Genomic DNA, 25,375 nt, shown 5'->3' with positions numbered 1-25,375 from the left:
TAATCTGGCTACATATAGCCTATATGTATATCCCTATCCTATACGTAAATCAATTTATATGATCATATGTTATCCCAATTTTAGTCTACACTAAACTCCTTTTCCCAAGTTTGTTTAAGTTCCTAAATCAATTTAATTAGTGGCTAAGCAATTAAAAACGTTAAAAACAAATTGGAATAAACAATTCAATTTCATTGAAAATAAGCATGAAAGAGATTAAAAATTCAGATTACTTGTGAGTTCAATTGCAATTATAGAAAAATAGTTTAGTTCATAATATCTAATAAAAACTTCATCCAAAGAAAGTTAGCCATTAATTCAAGTAAAAGACACAAAAGTAGAGAGAGAAAACTAATAATTGAAGTTTTGTGATCTTGATTCTCCTTCAAACTCTATTGTTTTCTTGCTTTGTTTTTGGCTCTTTTTCTCCAGAGAAATTGTTTGTTGTCTTCTCCCAAAAACCTCTAAAAAAAGCTCCTTAAATAACCTTCAAAAGCCCTAGCTTCCAAAATCCTGTAAGCTTGTTATTTTTGAAAACTATGTTGAGCGTCGAGGCTTTCAAAGGTTCTATCTCAATTTTGTTCTTCTGGTGCAATACTTTCACTTCGACAAAAGATTTTGACCACCTTCCAATCAGAACTGAGATAAAGTGATAAACATCAAAGTTGTAGCTCTGCCTCTTACCTTTCTAATGGTCTAAAAATCATGTTATTTGGACTTCTGTAGTAAGAGATATGCTTGAAAAACCAAAACATATGTAAACAAAGTAACAATCCATTATGTTCCTTTCTTCGCCAATTGAAATTATTTTTTAGCCTACTCTTACGAAAACATAAAAATAAATATAAATAACATAAACTAACATTATTAACTTAAAATAAGAATTTAAACATAAATTAAACTAAACTAATAAAATAACTAAAAACACCTAAATCCGATCCTAAATCTATTCTAACTTAGACTAATTAAATATTTAATCTCTCATTAATTATATGTATTTGATGCACACATCAATGACCCCACTCATTTTAAAAAAATTTACTTAGTTATATTAGTTAAGTTAGAGTTTTATATAGTTAATGATTTTTTTTTGAAAGATTTTATATAGTTAATGATACTAATGAACTCACCAATAAAGCATAGATTATACAGTTGAATGAGTGACGAGTGAATGATTGATTGTTTAGTGACATATATTGAAAAAGATGTCTTTGATAATATTTCTATTGATACTATCATGCACCATTTTAAAAATCTAAAAAATTGTCCTATACAATTATAGTTATCTTAGATATTTTTATTTTAAAGTATTAAATGATATACAAAATTTACATTTTTTAATTTAACTTTTAATTTATAAATTTTAATATATTTATATTTTTTTAATTATGTACCATTTAAAAAAATTCAAAAGTTTGTCTCTTACTAGCAACCATTGGGTTAGTTTAGTTAATGGTATATAATTATACGTGTTGACTATGGTGCAAAAGAAAAAAAGTAACGGCATCAGAACTTTTGATCAGAGAAGGACACTTGGTTTGAATATCCATACCTCTTGCACATGGTGGCCTACCACCCTTCGCTCCATTGAATGGATGCAACATGACACACAATAATTCCCTTTTTTTATTTCTAAGTTCCATCTAATTTTTTTTTTAATTTTGAATAGTACATTAACAGGAATATTTTTCGTGACGAGTTTACCTACAAGTACTCTTATAGCATGTTTGATTGAGAGAATGACTAAATCATTCCCTCTTTATTTTCAAAAAATTTTAGTTCTTTTGTTTGGTTGAGAAATGGTCTAATGAATAGCCATTTCATAGGAATGACTATTTTCCAAAATCTTTCAAAATTAAGAAATAACTAATACCATCATTTCTCATGATATTAGCTATTCCATGATTGAGGAATAATATTAAATAATTATATCATCAATTATTAATATTTTAAATAAATTATCAATTATTAATATTTAAAAAATAAAATAAAATAAAATGAAAATTAATCATAATAATATTTAAATTAAATTAAATATTAATATTTAAATTATCTATTATTAATATTTTAAATAAATAATAAATTATTAATTGTTAAAAATAAAATAAAATAAAATAATTGATCATAATAATATTTAAATTAAATAAAATATTAATATTTTTAAAATATAAATAATTAAATTATAAATAAAATATTAATATTTAAATTATCAATTATTAATATTTTAAATAAATTATCAATTATTAATATTTTAAATAAATTATCAATTATTAATATTTTAAAAATAAAATAAAATAAAAATTAATCATAATAATATTTAAATAAAATTAAATATTAATAATTTAAATTATTAATTATTAATATTTTAATTAAATTCTGAATTATTAATATTTAAAAAATATAATAAAAATAAATAGTCATATAAATAATAAAGAGTGTTTTTGTCTTTTTATTTCCTATTCTTTTCTTATTCCAAAGTTATTGTTACCAACCAAATACTACAATAAGTCATAATAATTATTCTTATCATATTTCCTTTGTTGTACCAAATTAAGTAATAATTATTCTATTCTATTTCTACTTTATTCTATTCCCACATAATAACTATCCTATTCCATTCCTATTTATTCTGTTAACCAAACGTAACCTTAGGAGTCAAGATACTTTTGACAGTCATTAACAAAATCCATTATTGGTTGTCATAGTTATTAATGATCCAATGATCATTAATTACATTAATATCATTAAGTACAAAATTAAATTTGATATCAAATTTATGTCTAATTCCTCGATGAAAATTTTGAATTTTTATTGAAATATGTTAAATCTTTAATTAAAGTTTTTTAAAATCAAACTATCAAATGTAATCTTGTTTTTAATATTTTAAACTTTTTGCAAGCAAAACGTAAGTTGTAAAAACAACATCAAAATAAATGTGGGTGCTTGCTTAATTTAGTGGCAATAATATCCAAAGTCAGGATAGGTACAACTTATGTGAACCCAAAAATTATATAAAAAGGGTAGGCATCCTTTTACGTTTGTTTGCACCTTTTTTATAAATTGACCAATCCATTTGTATATATATATATATATATATCCTTCGACGTAACGTGCAGCCGCCTCTAGAGTCAATGCAACTCATGTGCCTTTCTCTTAAAGCATATGCTGATGCCATGTGCTCCAGTTTAGATTTTACTACTTACTAATTCCCTTATATTTTATTATTATTACTATGATTGTTATTATGTTATTGGCCCCATACAATCTTAGCCCCTTTCTAATTTACATACGTGGCCACATCCTATATTTTCTATTTTTTTTCCTTTGTCTTTTCTTTTCGAAAATATGATACTTTACAAGCCCTATGTCTTTCATCTCATTTTTTTTTTTATATTTTCAATGCGTTGAGACAAATTAGTACAAGTTGCACGAAGACGTGTATTTTTGTTCTTTTATTTAAAAAAAAGGAATATTCAAATCAAATTTAGTTTTTTATTTTTAATCAATAATATTATTTGCTATTGAATTAAATAAATTGTATGTTTTATTACGTGTCCTGTGGATGCAAAGATCAAAAAGCATCTAACCAAATACCAGACATATGAATAAACTATTGCAATTCTTTTGATTTTTTTTTTTGTTTTATATATCTAAGATGTATCTTGTTCAAAGCAATAATATAACAATTATACATATGAGACAATAAAGTAATTGGACATTACAACTTGGAAATATCATATCGTGATACCCCAATCCGTATGATATGTGAAGGTGTGATTGTTAAGACTCGAAAAATTGTTGAGCCAATAATGCTAGGACACAGGGTATAGACAAAAGAGACCTAAATGAGAAAGAGAGATGAGACACTTACAATCATTGGTGACTTCTATAAAGTTTTAAATAGCTTTAAAAATAATTTGTCAAAAATTACATAGACTTCCACTATGAAAAATAGGAACAAAAAAACAAAAAAAGCAAAGGAATTGTTGGAAAAGTAGATGTAAAGTAAGGACAAACAAAGAATAGGTTGGTTTGATAAGGTAGCGTAGGGAGGTTGATGGCAAAGGGCTGTAGGAGTAAATTCTATTTCTGAAAATTGATAAATAGTATAAATGAAACATATACTTCTTCCTTTTCCATTATTTTCCCCATTTTAGCTTCTCATCATTTCTTTTTTGTTCAAGTAGCTTATTCTTCACCTTTTGTTATTAAAAATTATAACCAAACTTGTACTTGGATATAAAAAGCAAGCAATATTTAAAAAAAAAACAAATAAAAAGATATAATTCTTTTTCTTTTTAAACAAACTGTAAACAAAACAGTGATGTTAGAAGAATATTGCATTTGAGGTTCAATTATGATTGTTGTTTTTGTTACTTCTTGAAAATTTGCTAAAAGAATAAAGATGATGAAAGGCAAGTTATAAAATTTCCAAAAGTAAAAAAAATAAAAAATCATAATTCTTCTCTTTAATCTTCTTTGACTGGTCCTTTCTATTTTCTAGCACATTTTTATTAAAAAAAAACAAAGTTAACATAAAAATTGAAAGATATACTACTATTATTTCCATTTTTTTCTTTTTTCAGCTAATATGACCTTACATTACAGATCCATTTGTTTTGACGTAAAATATTTTTTTTAAAAAAATTTTGAAACTTACACTTGTTTGGAAAATTAAAAAATTATTTTAAATGTAAAATATTTAATGCGTTAATAAAAAAAATTCCTGTTGATCACGTAAAATGTCTTACGTCTCTATTGTGTCGATCACATCTTTAAAGGTCGATGATCGAAAAGAAAGAAAAGAAAAAAATAGAAAAAATAAAGATAAAATTAAAAAAATGTTAAAGTTTTATTTATAAATTATTAAAGGCTAATATTTCAAATTAAAATTTTAATAGTAAATTTTTAATATTTTAATATTTTAAAAAATAAAGTAAATAAAATAATCATTTTCAAGTTTTAATATAATTTTTTAATATTTTAAAAAATGAAAATAAAATAAATAATCATATTAAAATTACAATAAAATTTATTAATATTTTTTATAAATTATCTAACAATGTAAATATTTAAAATTAAAAATCATAATTTATAATAATATAATAACAATTTTATTTTATTTTAAAATTAAAAATCATAATTTATAATATATAATATACAAAATAATATATAATAACAATTTTATTTTATAAACTAAATCATCGTTGTCTTATTTTATTTTCATGAATCACTGCGCGAAATTTGATAGGAAGCACTTGACCACTACAGGTATATAAAGCAACGATAAATTTGTCGACATCAGCTATAGGGAAAAAACCCTCCAATTCCCCAACTTCGTCAGTTTAGCCCTTCCCTTCGAGTTGCCTCTCTTTCTAAAAGCTACTAGATTTTTCTTCGTAATCTTTTTCTTCTTTTCTTTTAAGGTCAGTTTGTGAGATCTATTTGGGGAATCGAGGAAAGCAAAACAAAATCCAAAAAGCTAAACCCGGAAAAGCAACACTTGTTAATTCTGTACTAAAAGTCTAAACGAGTGAGAGTGAAAAGGAATCAAGTCCTTTCTTTCGTTTTGATAACCGGAAATATGGATAAACTGTTGAACTTGAAGGAATTTGAAGTAGAGCCGAAACACTCGTCGGAGGAAGCGTTACGGCGGTGGAGAAAGCTTGTCACTATTGTTAAGAACCCTCGCCGGAGGTTCCGCATGATCGCTAATCTCGACAAACGATCCGAGGCCGAACAGCAAAAGCTCAAAATCAAGGTTTTCATCTAATCCCTTCCCCCCACCCCCCCAAATTTTTTTCTTCTAATTTCCACTATTGTTATTCCTTTTTCAAATTTTCGACTGGACTGGAAAATGCACACTTGTATGGTTAATGGAATATATATATATATATATATATATATATATATTATTTTACTCTATTTTCGGAAACAAAGAAAATGGGAGCCATTCCATTGGAATTTGACTTGCTTTATGTTCTTGTAGTTTTGCTAGGTTGTCTGTTTGTTTGTTTGTTTGTTTGTCCAATTACATTTGAAAATTTGTCCTTGATCTTCTGAGGACCCAAGGGACGGCTGAGATTTTGTTTTTGGGCAGCTAATATTATAATTGTTAAATTCGATACAGCGGACCTTTTTCCCTCAACCAATTTGCAAATATAGAAAGAACCGTCAGTTGGTCACAGGTTTGGTAATCGCATTTCAAGATTTAATTTTTTTTAAGCGTTGTTTTACTTGTTTAGGCCGAATTAGATTAATACTAGTGTACAGTCACATAATTTAAGGAGTTTTGATCGGGTGCATCAGATCCATGTCTAGCTCCTAACAATTCGGTAATATATGGGCCACCATCTTGCTGTACCTATCTGCACGGACGAATGCTCTCGTGCCACGTGGGGGCAATGGCATCCACTATTAATATGGTGACGTGGCAATCTGTGACTGGGTTCCATCTAGTACTGTACTAGTCACACAATATTAGGCTTTTCATAAATCAGACCAAGATGGACGGCTGGAAAGCTGTATTGCACCGCCTTTTTAACAGTGAAACATTTCAACACTATTGTACCAATCAGTTGAGTGTTTTTTCTTGGTGGTGGACCACTGGGTTAAGATTTATGTCTTTGACTATTTAATTTTGAATACATTTATTATCATCCAAGAGTTTTAAAATCATTTCAACAATCAGAAATTGAAATTTTAATTTAGAGATTTTGGAATTCAAAACTTAGGATGAGAGAGAGAGAGAGAGGGTATATTTGATTTTAGCTGAATTTAGAGCCGCATGGGTAAGCGGTTACTCTAATAAAAGTTTTGGTGGGGTTATGGTAAATATATTAATGGCACTTTCAGTTCATTTTTCTTGATGTTCTCGGTAGTCGCTTTTTTTTTTTGTGGTTGTGGCGTAGAGCCAGGGCCGCCAATTAAATCTGCCTTTTGGACTTTCACTACCAATAATAAATGTGGAACGAAACTTCGTTGAAGTTTCCTAAAAGATCTGGTGTATATATGTATGAAATACGTGTATAAGAAGTTAGGGGATACCCTTGGTTTCAAGGATAACGATGGCTATAAATTTTGTCTCATTTGCTCTGCTGCAAGAAGCATGCCTCTCACATCATGTTTGCCCCACTTCACTTATCTCTTATCCATTAAAATATAAATAATATAATTCCTTGCCCAAGTGGCTCTTCTTTTTTATTTTTAATGCTAATAATACTGCTCTCTTAGTGCCTTCTAAGCTTCTTAACTGCTGCGGCAGTTAAGAGTTGTCTTCTAGGTTCACGTAACTGTAGTACATATCTTTTCTATTAAAAATTCCCTACTATGTGATATGATATATTTGTATGTTGTTCAACATTGGGATCAGGAATCTAATAAAGTAATGCCCCGTCAACTGATATTTGATTTCTTTAAAGTTTTCTGCAAGTGGGAAGAGAATCAGGTTTATGGTGGCAGATCTGTTTAAATTTTGCTAAAAAGGGAATATGAAATGACAATGATTAAAAACGTGTCATATTCATCTAAGCATTTGTTCTAAAAGCATTTCATGCAATGAGAAAACACTTCTGGTGGTGCTATTTCTTCATGTTGATGAGGGTACAATCCTAATCAAATGCCCAGGCCAAATTTCTTCTAAAGTAAGTCCTTGTAATTCTTTTTTATTATCACCCGAAGTAAAAATGTCAAGCTACAAAGGCGTGCTGGAAATTGAAAGTTGAAAATAAAAAGACATAGATATGGCTGATGAAATGAAACCGGGTAAGAATACCTTATTCTTATCAGAACATATTTGGACAAGCACAAATTCAGTCTTTTATCACTATTTATCTTTCTTGAATAAGATGAGTTTCCTTTAAGCATCTAGATCATTTGCTTTTAGCTGCAATCATATAATATCATCATTCATGACAAGTTAGGAACCATTTGAACATGTATAATTAGTAAGATTTTTTTTACTCAGAATTTCTAATGAGATATTGGAACTTCAAACAGTGTTGTGGGTTGTGAAGATCATTTCCCAGTCACCATCTTAAACACCAATGATAGCACAACCATTTGCATGTCCTCTCAAAATGTTACTTGAACATTAAGAACGACAAATTATGGCTTATTAGTCTGCCTTACACATAAAAGCAAATGTCTTTGAACCGCATTTGGTTTTAGAAGTCCTGCTAAAATGTTGAGTATTATTGTTGCAATGAATTTTCTACTATGATTGTTACAAAGTCGTTCTTTGACCCTATCCATTTTTCCCCACAAACCAGGAGAAAATTCGAGTCGCTCTTATTGTTCAGAAAGCAGCTTTGCAGTTTATTGATGGTATGATATGCAGTTTTGTAGTTCTAACAAAGCCTATATGCTACCTTTGTATTTTTTATCAGTGCACTCCCCGTATTACTCAACTGATTCTGTGATCATATTCAGCTGCTGGTCCACCTGAATACAAGCTTACCAATGAGGTTAGAGAAGCAAATTTTGGAATTGAACCAGATGAACTTGCTTCAATTGTTCATGGTCATGATATTAAGCGCTTGAAGTTGCATGGTGGTGTTGAAGGGATTGCAAGGAAAATCACTGTCTCCCCTGATGAAGGTGTCTGCTCAGACAACATATCTACTAGGCAAAAGATATATGGCTTAAACTGTTACACAGAGAAACCTCCAAGAACATTTTGGATGTTTGTGTGGGATGCACTGCAAGACTTGACGCTGATTATCCTTATGGTTTGTGCTGTGATATCTATAGGTGTAGGACTTGCCACAGAAGGGTGGCCAAAGGGCATGTATGATGGATCAGGAATTCTACTTACTCTAATCTTGGTGGTATCGGTTACTGCTATTAGTGACTACAGGCAGTCCTTGCAATTTAGAGAACTTGACAGGGAGAAAAAAAAGATTTATGTTCAAGTTACAAGAGATGGGCGTAGACAGCAAGTTTCTATTTATGACTTGGTAATTGGGGATGTTGTTCATTTAGGTATTGGAGACCAAGTTCCAGCTGATGGGCTGTTCATATCAGGATACAGCTTGCAGATTGATGAGTCAAGTTTGTCGGGGGAGATTGACCCAGTGGACATATATGAACAACATCCTTTTCTTCTTTCAGGAACCAAAGTTAGAGATGGGTCAGGAAAGATGCTGGTTACAGCAGTTGGGATGAGGACTGAATGGGGGAAGTTGATGGAAACTCTGAATGAGGGTGGAGAAGATGAGACCCCACTTCAGGTGAAATTGAATGGTGTTGCTACAATTATTGGTAAAATTGGCTTGACTTTTGCGGTGCTTACATTTGTGGTTTTAACAGTGAGGTTTCTTGTGGAGAAAGCACTCCAAAATGAGTTCACTAACTGGTCTTCAACTGATGCATTGACACTTCTAAACTACTTTGCTATTGCAGTAACTATAATAGTTGTTGCTGTTCCTGAAGGATTACCATTGGCAGTGACTCTGAGCCTGGCCTTTGCAATGAAGCAATTAATGGATGAAAGGGCATTGGTGAGGCATCTCTCTGCATGTGAGACAATGGGTTCCGCAAGTTGCATCTGTACCGATAAGACAGGGACACTAACAACAAACCATATGGTGGTTAATAAGATATGGATATGTGAGAAAATTAAAGATATTAGTGGTAATGAGAGCAAAAACTTTGATGAGCTGGAGATATCTGAAGGAGTTTTCAGCATCCTTTTGTGTGCTATATTTCTAAATACTTGTGCTGAAGTGGTGAAGGATGAAAAGGGGAAGAACTCCATTTTGGGAACACCAACAGAAACAGCGTTGTTGGAATTTGGGCTGCTTTTGGGTGGTGATTATGATGCCCAACAAAGGCAGGTTAAGATACTTAAGGTTAAGCCTTTCAATTCAGACAGGAAGAAGATGTCTGTGCTGGTGGCTCTTCCAGAAGGTGGGATTCGAGCTTTTTGTAAAGGTGCAGCAGAAATAGTATTAAGTATGTGTGACAAGGTTGCTGATTACAGCGGAGAGCTAGTTCCTTTATCTGAAGAACGAGTAAGAAATATCACAGATGTCATAAATGGCTTTGCCTCTGAAGCCTTAAGAACTCTATGCCTGGCTTTTAAAGATGTAGATGACACTTACCCTGAGAATAGCATACCTGAAGGTGACTATACCTTGATAGCAGTTGTTGGGATCAAGGATCCTGTGCGTCCTGGAGTCAAGGAAGCAGTTCAAACCTGTTTAGCTGCGGGAATTACTGTTCACATGGTCACTGGTGATAATATTTATACAGCAAAAGCGATAGCTAAAGAATGTGGCATACTAACAGCAGATGAAAATGCCATAGAAGGACCAGAATTTAGTAGAAAGTCTCTTGATGAGATGAGGGACATTATACCAAATATTCAGGTTCTAAATTACCATATGTAAAATTTCAGATTCAATTTATTCCTTGGGAGGCATACATTTTCTTGAACATTGTTATGGATTTCAGGTAATGGCACGGTCAAAGCCTATGGATAAGCTCAATTTGGTAAACCAATTGAGAAATATGTTTGGAGAAGTTGTTGCAGTGACTGGTGATGGGACCAACGATGCTCCAGCTTTGCATCAGTCAGACATTGGACTTGCTATGGGTATAGCCGGAACAGAGGTTTGTGTGAATGCACAGTTTTGTTTGATTCTGATGATTCTGAAAAGTTTGAACATGTTTGGCTTTTTGTCTCTGCTCACTTTTTTTTTATTCTATTTGGCATCCTATGTGATGTTAATTTATTGTTTATTCTCCTGGTGTTATCAAAGGAAATCATCCTTCTCTCTAGGAATATATTTGTTTTCTGTTCTGGTATTTGATTTACATCGGGACTTTAAAAACTGGATTTATTATGGGAAATAAGCAGCTCTACAGGATTATAATTTCATTGCTGTATTCATATTTTCAACCCCCTATTTTCTCAGTTGTCTTGACTTTCCTGAATTAGTTTATCCATTAAGGAAAAGACAAGTTATTTTCCAGTGGTGAGAGTCATGAATTTTATTGGCTTCTTGAACAAGGTTTCTGAATATCTTGATTCCAACTTCCATTTTCTAAAAGATACTTAGGTGAAGTTCTTTAGCTTTAAATTTGTCTCCATTCGTCTTCTTACTTAGATACTGCTCCCTTTCTTTGAAAAAGTGCCTGTATAATTTTGTAAATGACTCTTCTTTTCTGAAGAGATTTTCGGAATCGTTGGTGCTTCTGATGAATTTTTTACTACCATTTGAATTTATTCTCTTAGTTCTTTGTTCTCAACATGCTTATGTTTTGAATAGGCCATGTTCTCATCATTCTTATTTTTTCCTCAACATGCTTATGGAAGATACTTCTGCCTTTGCAAAAAGTTTCTTCAACCTTCTTTTGGAAGAACGGCCTGTGTAATTTTGTAAATGGTCATTTTTTTTTCTGTAGAGATCTTTGGATAATTACTGTTTCTGATAAGTATTCTTGGATTCGTTTAAACTCAATTTCTTGATTTCTTTGTTCTTGACATTCTTGTGTCTTATTAGGCTGTAAATATTGGAATCTAGAACTGTCAACAAATAACTGTTCTTATGCAAGTACAACTAATGTTAAATGCAATCAAGTTTGTCATCAAGTTTTTCATTGATTACATGATATAATTAGAAATTGTCAGCATAGTCCCTTTGCAAGTACATCTAGTTGTGGAGGTCATTCAGACTGGATTATAATGTTTGTTAGAGGCTGTTAACTGGTCTAGCTCTTTCCTTTTTAGGAAGATATCTGCTATCAGACTATGATATTTTTGTAGTTTGGGCTGGCTTTGTTGCCATATCAAGCTTGTTTACATTCTTCTCATTCCACTCGAACTTTGATATTGTTAATACCTTCATACTGTCTGTACAGGTTGCCAAAGAAAATGCTGATGTCATCGTAATGGATGATAATTTTGCTACTATTGTGAATGTAGCTAAATGGGGACGTGCAGTATACATTAACATCCAAAAGTTTGTGCAGTTCCAATTGACAGTTAATGTAGTTGCTCTTGTAATCAATTTTGTTTCCGCATGCATCTCAGGTATGTTGGATCATGAAGCTAACTTTTGTCAGATATGTGTTGTAGTTGTAATGATTAGACATCATCCTCATCATTATCTGACTTCTGCACAACTTTCAGGATCTGCCCCCCTCACAGCTGTACAATTGCTTTGGGTTAATATGATCATGGACACTCTTGGGGCATTGGCACTGGCTACAGAACCTCCTAATGATGCATTAATGAAAAGGCCCCCAGTTCCAAGGGGTGCAAGTTTCATCACCAAACCAATGTGGAGAAATATTATTGGTCAGAGTATCTATCAACTGATTGTCCTTGGTGTTCTCAAGTTTGATGGGAAGCAGCTTCTAAGGCTTACAGGTTCAGATGCCACCAGTGTGCTGAATACTGTGATATTCAACTCATTTGTGTTTTGTCAGGTATAATTTTTAAGATTGAACTAGCTGTTACTGAAAGCTTCTTCTTTGGCATTCCTTTTTATGCACATGTTTGATGGATTATTCTTCAGCATGACAATTAGTCTCTCTTTATGAATTAGGTAGGACAATTATTTGGTCATGCCATCCCTCTTAACAGTTGCAAGTTAACTGTATTTCCTAGTGCGCTAATTTTTAGGAGCTTAGGGATGTAATTATTAGGTAAGAACTTGTCAGAAGAGTTTTGAATAACACTGTTTAACTACCCAGCTGAACAACCCAGCTGAACATGGACTGAAATCGCAGATTGAATCGCTAGGCAAAGAACTAAAATCCATAGCATAAAAATTGTTAGAGAAAATTATACGGATCACCTGGTTAGATGTGGTACCATTCAATTTGACTCGTAGGAACAAAAACAGACTTTCCTTGGAATACGACCTGATTGCTACTCAGCTTTTGATGTGGAAACACCTGGCTTGATTTGCTTGCAACAGTTGACAAGTCAGAAGTAAATAATATAATGTGAATTTGATTTACTATTGACATTTTTTAATTTTCTTACTTCATTTGGCTGAGATGGTACTTTGGACAAGAATAATTGATAATTATGTTGTGATTATTGAGGTTTTTTTTTTTTTTTTTCTTTTGGGATTATTCCAGGTGTTTAATGAAATTAATAGCCGCGAAATAAAGAAGATAAACATATTCCGGGGCATGTTTGACAGCTGGATATTTATAGCGGTCATGGTTTCAACAATAGCATTCCAAGTGGTCATAGTTGAGTACCTTGGAACTTTTGCCAGCACTGTGCCTCTAAGTTGGCAGCTATGGGTAGTTTGCATCTTAATTGGGTCAGTTAGCCTGATTGTTGCTGTTATTCTCAAGTGCATCCCTGTTGAAAGAGCAGTTGTTAAGCCAAAGCACCCTGATGGTTATGATGCACTTCCTAGTGGTCCAGGGCTCGCATGATTGCCCCAAAAGTAAACCAAAATATCATTCTTGAGGCTGCTTGAATGGCAATAGACTTGGTTGTTGACAAGTTTTGATTTTTGGGATCACAAATTTTATTTTATTTTTTCGTTTTTCTTCTTTATATCCTTTGATCCCCGGCATTAGAAAGGAGATTTTAGATATAGTGCTGGAGGGACTTTAATTTTTTGGCACCTTACCACACCTCTCTGACTTCTGACTAAGGACGGATCCTTGTTGATATAAGAGGTCTCAGATAACATCATTGAAATGCTAAAAGTCTCTGCTAATTATATTACTTTTGTTAGAATTTTATATAGTTAACAATGCTAATGAATTCATTAATTATTTTAATTATGACATAATTTTGAAAAATTTTCGAATCAGCCCATAGGAAAATATAGTATCCCGATTAATTTTGGAGGCTAAAGAAGTAGTTTCGAAATATGGTTTGATGCCATGTTTCTTTCCGACACAAATGAAAAAGGGGTTATATCATCTGGTGTTAGTTGCTGGTGTAAGCCATTGCTGATCTTTATGTTCATTAGCATCATCATGGCAGGTATCTAATGTCCTTTATATAGCATCATTATGCTGAAGCTTCGAGCAAGTTCTAAGAACACTGTTGTGGACAGAGCGATACTTGTATCGGCATAATCGAAGGGTCTGCTGAAGCTTGGCCTTGGCAATGTGGTTTGATTTGCGTCACTTTTTATTGAACGCAATCATGACACGGGTAAAAGGAATAGGGTTTGAGCAGAGTTTCAAGTGTTGACAAGTCAATATTTTGATATTCGAACCATAGTGCTCCGTTTGGGTTGGTTTTGATGGCTGTTTATTCTCTTTATTATGAAGGGTTCGGAGTATGCATTTCCTCCTATCAATAAAATTATCTTGCCTTTCAAAAAAAAAAAAAAAAAGTGCTCTTATGGCTCTTGATGGTGGCTGCGGTTCATTAGGTGAAAACCAATCAAATATGGCATTGGTCTTCTCAGCCCGACGCTTCTCCTCCGGTTAGCAATGGCTAAACATCATGCAAGATTTCACCTGCTCGATATAAGGTGGGCAACTTTCCAACATTAAGCAGAATAGATGAAGCTAAAATTGGGAACAAGGTCTCCCAAATAAACATGAAAAGAGAACAATAGCATCTAATACAAAGGTAAAATATGCCTGTATACACCATAAATATAACTCCCTCAGATCAATTAGAATCTCTCTCTCTCTCTCTCTCTCTCTCTGCTAAATACTATTCACCAAGAATCTACCCCATTAACTTCACTATGCTCTTCATAGAAACCAAAATAAACAGAACATTGGTAAATGAGATGAATCATTTATCTAAACCTACGCTTCGCTTCTCCATAAGCAACAACGCCAAGGACAGTCATTGTATAACCAGCAATGCCCACAACTGTGACAGGATTTCTGAACAAAAGTATTGAGATAACAACAGCCACAGCACCTTTTGCATTGCCTAATACCTGATCACATTATCATCCCACAGGAAGATGAGAGGATGCAAGAACAGAGTGAAACTACAATTGTCCATATTCTTGTAGGAGAAATACAAGTGAATTATGAATTTCCAATTGATGACAAGCTTTTAGTTGGGCTTTCAGCTACATAGATATTTATACCAGGGAATGCTTGAGTAAGGATATAGAATGATGATAAAGTTTCATGTGAGCATCTCCAACTTGAGATTCCTTTTGGGCCACTAGAGGTATAAAGGGCTAGGTCTATGCTATTCTTAAGCCTGATCCTCATCCTCAATCATTAGTGAAGATGTGATTTTGAATCCTAGATCCTTACTATATCCAATACAACAAAAAACCTTTCTTGAAAGCAAAGCAGTTTCTTGGTTTTGTATTGGCATGCTGGTATAACCCAAAGACTGTAGGCAACATTTTGAGAGAGTTCAAATGATTGTAAAAACTTGGTCATTGTTGTACGTGACCTAAGCCAATTATCAGGGATATGGTTATTACATACAAGTTCACAGATTATAGCTATACTAGTGCTTCTACTTTGTGCAAGTTACAGATAGTTGTTCATAACATCAACTTAATGAGAATTTTTTTATTAGTTTATCAATTTAATGAGAATCCCTTGATGAATTGACTTGGGACATTGTTTAGTGCTGATGATCAATCTTTACTACTGTAATCAATACAAATAGGTGATAAAATAAACTAGAGGAAGACAGAAGAGATTGAACCTGGAGTGTTAATGCACTTGTATGTTTAGTCACCAAGAAGTTTGACAAATTAGCTGAATATGCCATTGTAGAATTAACGAGAAGAAGCAACCACATGTATCTATGTTGTCTTCCAAGTGACAAGGTGACTTCTAACACATTAGGCTCCATTACAAGCGCTGCAGGCACTAAAACTAGAACTGCAATTGGGGACATATAGAGTAGCAAATTCATTGAATTCAACTTTTCCCTGTAAGAATGAAACAATAGCGCAAACAGTTCTGTCAAGAGGGCAAAACAAATAGAAATGCTTATAAGGCAAAAGAAAAAGATCCAGGGTGGGTGGTTGGTGGGGGAGCAGAGGAAGAAGAAAGAACATTAGATATCATGCCTCACTTTGAAATGACAGTAAAAACTACCAGCACTTGCATGATTAGTTTTTTTTTTTTTTTTATAATTGGGGGAGGGAGGATTCGAACCCTGCTCTTTAAGCAAGGGGATCATGTACCAACCAATGAGCCAAATGCTCGGGTGCATATGATTAGTTAGTTTGGGGATGAAATTTTTCATACTTAAAAAGGTTAAAAAAACAAGTATCATAGCATCAATCATCACCTAAAAGAATTGAATAGTAAGAAATATTTAAGGTCCAATATTTTTGGTCCAATTAATTGTTTAAGTTGGAAGGCCAGGGTGAAGGGCATGTTAATTCTAAGGTTTCTTCTGGGAATCAACAAGGACCCCTTTTGGGTCTACTTTCATTGCTTTTTCCACTATATACCAATGAAGCAAAAAATCAACAACCAAAGACATTTACATACAAACTAATTGCGGAAAGTTTTTCTTTCATCTTTTATTGTTGACAAAGTCCTCTTTGTTAGAAGCAGGCAACCTTTATGCAGTCATTCGCTCAAGAAAGGCAAAAAAGAAAAGAAATATCTAAATCCTTTCAGTCAGCCTTTTTGGCCAGTTATTCCCCTATAACTCATGCTTTCAAAAGTTTTCCTCCATCTAACCCTTTTTGGCCCCAAAAATATGTTTCTATAAGGAAAAATGTAAGAATTGCACCACTCATAGCTGGGTGAAGGTCGAATTCAACTAATACATGACATGACAGACTCATTCTCTTTAGTGGATTGCAATGGTAGACAATGACAATTGATTCTACTTGATAACAGCATTCAACTACATGGTCTGGCAGTAACAGGAATTGTAGGCAACTTAACTTTGGTTGAAACCGAAGTGACTGCTTCCCCTCATTGTCCAACTAGAAAACTCAAGGAAAAGGAATAAAAAAGAAAACTAAATGCATGGACTTCAGTAGCAACAACTACACACCCAACAGATAAAAAGAAACATGCCAATTGCAGATCATGAACTAATAGAAATAAAAGTGTTATACCCTTCTGAAGAAAGCAGGATGCCCTGGAGAACAGACTTGAAGGCCCTTGCAGCAGTTGCACTTATGCACATAATGAATCCAAACCAGTGAAAACCTGGTTCACCCTGCCACCAATAATCAAATTCAAAGAACAAACTCCATTAAACCAGATAGAGTGTTTTTGGGGAAAGAAAGAGGCAAAGGTTGCCTTGAACTACAGAAAGTGACTTAGAATTCTTAGTTTCTTTCCTAGTTAACAAATCATGAACTGCATGAGCAGGTTTTTCTGAAAAGTTCCTTTTCCTCCCTTTCTGCAAAATGAAGGCATGACAAGGTGCAAAAGAGCCAACTGAACTTAATTCTTAAACTTGACCAAACACATCAAGATAGCTTTATGCAATGAAACAATGGTTAGTCTATTTAAACATAATAAGCAAACTTCCTTCTGAAGCAATCTACATAGGCAATACCTATGCTAGAAATGCAACTAGCTAGAGAAATATATGACTAAGAGCATTAACCTGCCTTTGACTCCCAAAAATACTGTAGGGGCATCCACTGTGAACCATCTTCCTCTTTTTTGTTTTCCTTTGTCATTTTGTTTTGGGGGAGGCTGAAGGGAGGGAGACTATTGTACTTAAAACAGCTAGAAAATGTTGCAACAATGGGTTCTATTAGATCAATGGTCAATTATACATCAAAGAAAACATTACTGATAAACAGAGTGGAGATCCTCAAGCCAGTTTGCTTGTTTTTTGCTTCTCGCTATTTGTTTCCTCAACTAGAAAGCTTCCAACTCTCAAGTTGTGTTTTGCTTTTCTCTATTTGTTTCCTTATCTAGAAAGCTTCCAACTCCCAAGCCAGTTTGCTTGTTTGAGCTATGAATCTCACGCCATACTCTGGATAGGGCAAATTACAATGCAGTCAACATCTCTCATAAATATACTTTGGTCCTGAGTACTGTACCACTTCTATTCCAAAGCAAGTAATTTGCACCTTCACTGCACACCTATTGCAGAAAATCATCATGCATATTTGAATTACTCTCTGAGTTGCTCAATGTCACACCTGAAGGTCTTGGCCTACCTAAATGAGACTGCCTATCTATAGTTATCATCACATGGGATGTAATAAACCATCTTAAAAATAAACAAATTAAATAAATGCAATCAATAATTTGGTTCTGAGATACCGGTCATATAACTTGCATCTAGCCACAACCGCCCCTATACTGTCTACTTTACTTCAGCTTGTTCAATGTTTCCAAAGTTTCAGGATATCCCATTCTTCTAGCCGCAGCTTGATGCATACTGCATAAGATTTTACTACGACTTGCAGAACAAGGGCAGTGCTGGAATATGACTACCCAGACGACACCAACATATGTAAATGCTACAAATCTTTGCTGGTTCTATTGTTTCAACTTCTGAAACTAATTACTTATCTAAGCATAATTTATATTAACTAGTATAATATAGAAAGAAGTGGGGGATTTATCCTATAAATTGACTAATGCATCGCCCTTGTTAACCTCCCATAAATTATATTATACACAACAAGAAAATCTGGTTATGATATATGATAGTGAGAGATCAAGGCACACAAGTAGAACAAATTAACATAGATAGATAATATTAACAAAATCGCAGATCTATCATCTCATCATCACAGACATTAAATGAAAAGAAAATTATAACAAATCTAACCAAGCATAAAAATAAAGACTTTCTTCCTTTCATCATCAAAAGATCCGAAAAAGCAGAAAGAGAAGCATACCCCACTAGCAATGACAACCCCAGCAACAACAGGAACAAGAGCAGCATAAGTAACCCAAGCTTCTCTCTTGAAAGTCATCAAGTAAGCAAACAAGGCAGTGAAAAAGGGTGTGGTAGCACCAACAGCCTGGTTAAAAGACACGGGGAGGTACCTTAGAGAAATGTTACCTCCAACAACTGAACAGCAAAAGACGACACTTAAGGTTGCAATCTTTAGGAGCTGAGGCCGGGATTTGATTGGTTGGAGAGGGACAAGTTTCATGAAGACAATGGAGATGTAACTGAGAAAAGCACAAGCTGACATGTGACACATTGTTAAAAAGATTGGGAATTTGAAACCATAGTTTGAAAGTAAGTATTTGTTTAAGAGAAGAACTCCAATGTTTGAGGAGTACCATAGGACTACAAGTGATGTTATGAAAAGGGTTTGTTTTTTTGATGATGGAGATGATGATGGCGGTTGGGTTGATGACATTTTTGGAGTTTCCAAGGTTGGAAGGGAAAAGTGTTGGATCTGTTGTTGATGATGAAGAAGAAGAAGTTTTCATCTGAGCTTCAATGGAAATTTTGGATTTTTCACTTTTTGCATCTTTGTTTTTGTCTTTTTATTATTTTTATTTGTTTTTACCAAGGTAGTATTTGTTTTTTCTTCTGGTAGAATTATCATTGTAATTGAATAATTCTTCATATAATTGGTCACTTAATACATGAATAAATGACTTGGAAAATGAAGCATTAATTAAATAATTAAGAATATTGATTCAAATAATTCAATTAATTTAAAATAAAAATTAAAAAAAAAGTTCTAATGTCATATCACCTGATAAAAGTTAAAAAATAAATATAATAAAAATAAAAGATCCTTACCAACAACTTAATAATTGCGAAAGGCTGAAAAAAAATTAATTATTAGAGGGACGCGTGGCAAAGAAAAATTGTTAGCGGGAAGATCCGAGAACGGAGACCATAACGTCACCTGGTTGCTCATTTTAGATTTTTGAATGAATCGAGAGGGATTCTGCCGCGTGTAATCGGCACCTACACTTGAGCAGTTTCCGCCGGTGATACAGGCTTTTTCAAACACTTCAATCCACCTCTATTGTACACGTGTCACCATATTAACGCCATGTTAAAACAAAAGGGCTTGGAATTCTTGATGCCACCTTCCTTTCCTTATAACATTTGTTTTTCTCGAAAGTTTAAGTAAATTTGAGCTCTTGAATTTTATATTGTCAATATAATACTTGCAGAGGGTGAAATATAAAGTTCAACATTGAAAAAAAACTCTCAGTGAAAAGTAAGGATGGATATTATAGGAGCTATAAATCTCACCTCACATTAGTTATGTAATAGAGTGATATTGAGAATATAAAGATTTACATCACCTTTAACTTGTAAAGTACATTTTGTGAGATAAAACTGTAAAAACAGTAGGCCAAAGCAAATAATATCTCACAAGAGTTAGTGTGGACCGTTTGTTTTACAATAAAATAATTTTAAAAAAATATTTTCAATACTTATTTTTGTCTGGAAGACAAAAAATTAATTTCATATGTTAAACATTTTATGAGCTAACGAGATTAATCTCGAGCATCATACATTTTTCGAAAAACAATAAAAACATTTTAGAATATAAGTTTGATGAATATTAATATTTAATTTAAAATATTAAAAAATAAAATATCAATATTTAACTTTAAAAATTAATTTAAAATATTAATATTTAAATTATACCACATTATTAAAATTTTTAAAAAATATTTTATTAATGAAATCATTCAAAATAATTAAATTTTTTATTTATAAATGGAATAATCTTACAAATAATTATAATAAAAAATATTTCAATTATCATCATTTGATGAATACATATTTATAATAGATTTAAATCTTATTAATAATTATAATAAAAAATATTTCAATGATCGTCATTTAATGAATATATATTTATAAATATAAGGTTTGGATATCTTATACAATTAATAAATATTTATATTTTTATAGTTATGATAAAAAAGTGATAATATGGAATATTTTTTTTAAATTAGAGTTTATTTTCATTACAGATATGTGATTAAATGCTTTAAGAAATATCATTATTGATTTTGTCCGTTTCATTTTCATTCTTAATTTTGATCGCAAACAAGTAAAAATCAAATTTCAATATTGTTTTATAATAAACTCTTATTTATTATTTATTATTCAGTTGAGTGATTGTATATATCCTTGTTTCTAAGCTGAGCATATGATCAAGACATAAGTCTTGTTTCTAACGCATGGATAATGGAAGTAAATCTACTTAAATCAAGGAAACTAAAAGTGTACAAATAACATAAGATTAAGAAGTTGTGAGCCTGGTTAATGGTTGGCATATAGCTCTTTATTTCATCGGACCAAAGACAGTAATAAAAACAAGGAAAGCTGCTGACGAGAATAGTTCTATTAGTTCAATAGCAATGACCACCTAGTAAAGAAAGATACCTGTCTTCGGGTTTGTCCAAAAATCTGAATTACACAGTGAAATTTTATAGGCTACAACAATACTATTTTGAACATTGACGACTATAATCACATCATTTGATTAGATTGGTTTGATGTCACACAGTGGAAACTTGCAGAGGATAATGCCGCAATGCCAACCCAAAACAAATCGGTATGATATTGCATTCAACCTAAATCATTGATATACTTAAATTCATTCTTTTTATATCTTTTATTATAGAAAATAATTAAAAACAATTTAATCATAATAATCTGTCTCCTGTATATCGATTCTGTAGCAATTTTTTTATGGAATACTAAAACTTGGCTTAAAATTGAAATAAAAAAGAATAAACATAAAATAATTTGAAAGAGATTAGAGATTTAGATCAAGTTATATGATCATGTCTAATAGTATCAACTTCTTGACAAAAATGATGAAAAATTTTGAAAAACAAAACAGAAAAAAAAAATAATACATGAATGTAGTTCTGATTTTTTAGATTTCGTTCATCTTAATTTTTTAGTTTTCGTTTCTCTTAATTTTTAGAGAGTATTTTTTGAGAGAGAATTTTTTTGGAAAAAAATAACCCTCCTAATAAGCTGGCGTGTTTTTTTTTTTTTAAAAAAGAGAAAGCTCTTAATTGAAGTTTTTCTTTTTAAACTCTTTTTTTAAATATTTTATTCTTAAAAAAAAAACTATTTTTTTTAAAAGCTTTTCATGAAATCTTGTTTGGCCCAATTTCTGCTTTTAAGCAGTGGATAAGCTAAAAATAAGCTCGGCCAGACGGGTAGTACAATATGTTATTGATAATTACGTTTATAAATATTTATAATTATAAATATTGCTTGGACTATTAGCAAGTTACTGGATTGAGCAAATTCCAGTCATCCTAACGGCTTTGGAGTTTTCACTCCAAAATTTGGCATCACTATAAGTAGAAAATAAAATAATAATGGCAAATACAAGGTGCAATTGACCAAATTCTTTTAAAAAATGGGTTTGAATTAATCATTTCTAATTAATTACTTCATTTATCAAAGTTTGTTACGTGCGGCCCTTATCCCTTGTCTTCAAAGTTTTTAACTCATATTTCTCAAACTTTCTATTTCAACAAAACAATTAATAAAACATCAAATCATCTTATTTACGTTTTGTTTCAAATTGTTTCTCAGTAATTCTTTCTTTAATAACTTTTGGATTCATGCAATATTTAAATTTAGTAATTGAAAGGTTAAATTATACAATTAATCCATATATTTCACAAAAAGTATAAATTTAACCCTTCTATAATAATTTGGAAAAATTGGATCTTTGTATTTTGTTAATTTATTAATTTTAGTCTCTAATTTTTATCACTGTTAAATTAAAACCGTTAAGTATGTTAACATGACATTTTAATTAAACTGACATAACACTTCTTACTGACATGACATTAACTACATGTTGAAGTGGCATGATTATGCTAACATGGCACAAATACTAACATGGCAAAAAACTAAAGTACCATAATGCCTATGTGGCAAAAACGTTGACGAGATAATTGCTAAATTAAAAAAAAGGTAAAATATCCTCATCTCCTAACTTTGAGTCATAATTTCGTGTAAATTTATTAATTTTCAAAATAAACAGTTCACCCTAAACGTATGAATGATGTTAACAGCTAAGTGTAAAACGTCAAAAATTACCCTTCTTTCTTTTTACCTTTTTTTCATTATTTTCTTTTTTTTTCAAGCCACCGACTAGCCACCCTCACGCCCCCTACCCTAGTGCTCCCTAGAGGAGTAGGAGCATGGATCTTGTGCCCCCCCTAACCCCGCACTCTCCAAGGAAGTGTAGATCTCATGCGCGCGACTCCCTTAGGGAATGTGAGATCTGCGTTCCCTTAGAGAGTGTCGGGGGTGGGGAGTGCATTTCCTCAAGGGAGCGTGAGATTTGTACTCTGTTAGGGAACACAGGGCTAGAGGGCGCGACGGTGGGTGGTGTTGTAACATGCGGGTCCGAGAACCCAATCGCTAAACGAAGGGAAACGTTAAGGAGTAGCCACCAATATTTGTTCTAAGTGTGATTGGCCACCTATTGATGTGATTCTAATCGACGAATTCTTAAATTGATTTTAAGCCCGTCGAGAAAACGTCTTTTATGACAAGGTTCGGGAGTGCAGTTACGTCCGAGGAAGGATTAACACCCCCGTGACACCTGTTCCATGAACGGTACCATTTGGTTTTAGATTATCCCATTGGGGCCTTAATCCTTAAATTTATTATGTTTCCTTAATTATTATTCATTTATTTTATCCTCTATTAAGATATTTTATTTGACCCTAAGATATGGTATGATCATGAGGTATTATGAAATGCATGGTATGAAATTCAAATAATGTCGGACAAATAGCCTTTTATTGAAGACATTCTTTCGGATCCGCCCATCATACTAGTGAGATTTAGGGATATTCTTTCACCTAGAGAATTATCTGAGAAATTCGCCTTCACAAATTTGACGAATAAATCCCATCATCGGGGTTATCGTACGTTTTTTAGAAAAAATATTTTCATGAATGTAAACTTATTACGAGCAAAAGCCTTTTTAAATCTATTACGAGCAAAAGCCTTTTTATTAAAAATGTTTCTCGAGCCCTCTCATCATACTGGTGGGACTAGGGGATATCCTTTCACCTAGAAAACTTTTCGAGAGAAACTCTCGCCTTCGCAAGATTTTCAGAAAATTCTATCGTCGGGACTTATACTCGTGAACAAGAATATCTATATGCCATGACATGCATGATGTGATAGAAATAGATGCTATGCTTGTGAAGTTTATTATTAGTTTTTTTTATTTCTAAGTTCTCCTATGTCTTCCTTGCTATTTCTTATGGACTCTCTTTTTCTATATCTCCCTTTATAGTTATGCATGTTATGAATTATCTATGTTTCTATGTTATTTAAGTGAACATTTTTATTATGTAAATAATCTTTTCACTCAAAATCTATAGCAAGATATTTTATTTCATAATTATATATATTTTAATTCTATTTTTCTCTTTTTATTATCTATCTTATTCCCTTTACATAACACTTATTAATTTATTTAAATATATTTTATACCACTAGATATTTAAGTTTTATGTTTTAAACCTATTTATTATTTTGAATTTTTCATCATTGACTATTTTAGTTATTTATCTATTTATTTATTGTCATGAGTATTACCATTTTCACAATTTTCGTTCTTATCTTTAGATGATTAAATATATGTCATCTATGCCATATTTGTATTTATATTTCGTATGACCAATTTATTGCATAGTAATTTTTATTTATTTAAAATTAAAAAAATCTCGAAACCTCAAAATTAGGGCCCTCCCATCATATTGGTGGGCCCCTAATTTAGATTTCGAACCTACGAAAAAGTAGCCCGGGATTGAAACTCCTCACGTCCCCGTCGATCATCCCATCATCGGTATCATTTATAATTAACTTTATGGTGTCTTTAAGATTCAATTTATATACCATCATATTGATTAATATTGACCCCACAAGATAAATTTTATTATTATCATTAATATTATTTATTTATTATTATTATCTATATTTTTTACCTCACCATTTTAACCCTTGTTAACAAAAATTTACTTTTTCTTTTATTTTATTATCATATTTTTATATATTTTCATTTCACTTATTTTCATTAATCATTTACTTACTCCTATATTCTTTTTTATTTTTTCTTTCTTTTGCTTTTTATCCTTCTTTTTATTTATTTTTCTATCTAAAACTAAATCCATTACTACAAGTATACCATATTTAGACATTTTTTTTTTGTTTTATATACAAGTTTCATATGCCAAGATTTGTATATTTTTAATAAATATTCTCCTAAATTTAAATCCTTTCTATAACTAAACATATATTATTATTATTATTATTATTATCTTATCATATTTTTACCTTATTGCTTTTGCTATTATTATTTTGTTTGTTTTTCTGTTCATATTAATTTCCTAACTCTAAAAAATTATTACTTAGCATTTTTTAGAATATTATGTCAAAATAATCTAGAATCAACCTTACATTTTCAAGGAATGGAATTTTAAACAAATAAGGCAAGCTAAATCCAAACAGATTAAACCACCA

At 31.8% G+C, this 25,375-nt stretch overlaps 2 protein-coding genes across 3 annotated transcripts; one reads left to right on the top strand and one right to left on the bottom strand.

Annotated features, from left to right (window-relative positions):
* The first annotated feature begins 5,285 nt into the window (after window positions 1-5,285).
* On the top strand, window positions 5,286-14,293 carry LOC18598907 (putative calcium-transporting ATPase 11, plasma membrane-type). Of its 2 annotated transcripts, none has more exons than XM_088806843.1 (7): window positions 5,286-5,761; window positions 8,271-8,325; window positions 8,431-10,370; window positions 10,456-10,614; window positions 11,866-12,037; window positions 12,137-12,435; window positions 14,040-14,293. In XM_088806843.1, exons 1-7 carry the CDS (start codon window positions 5,585-5,587, stop codon window positions 14,121-14,123), a joined length of 2,886 nt encoding a protein of 961 aa, XP_088662969.1. In that variant the 5' UTR covers window positions 5,286-5,584; the 3' UTR covers window positions 14,124-14,293. The 2 variants fall into 2 exon arrangements, with proteins under 2 accessions (XP_088662969.1, XP_088662968.1); XM_088806842.1 differs by lacking the exon at window positions 14,040-14,293 and adding an exon at window positions 13,096-13,683 and having other exon boundaries at window positions 5,289-5,761.
* Window positions 14,294-14,497: 204 nt separating this feature from the next.
* Window positions 14,498-19,356, bottom strand: LOC18598908 (UDP-URONIC ACID TRANSPORTER 1). The gene is made up of 4 exons (XM_007028642.3): window positions 18,762-19,356; window positions 17,007-17,110; window positions 15,626-15,854; window positions 14,498-14,888 (listed from the first exon to the last, which is right to left on the bottom strand). The coding sequence occupies exons 1-4, from the start codon at window positions 19,233-19,235 to the stop codon at window positions 14,742-14,744; spliced, it is 954 nt and encodes a 317-aa protein (XP_007028704.3). The 5' UTR covers window positions 19,236-19,356; the 3' UTR covers window positions 14,498-14,741.
* Between the last annotated feature and the right edge of the window lie 6,019 nt (window positions 19,357-25,375).

The sequence above is a fragment of the Theobroma cacao genome, chromosome 5 (assembly GCF_053813885.1).
Source record: "Theobroma cacao isolate CCN51 chromosome 5, ASM5381388v1, whole genome shotgun sequence".
Taxonomy (NCBI): domain Eukaryota; kingdom Viridiplantae; phylum Streptophyta; class Magnoliopsida; order Malvales; family Malvaceae; genus Theobroma; species Theobroma cacao.
This window is presented reverse-complemented; position numbering and strand designations above follow the sequence as displayed.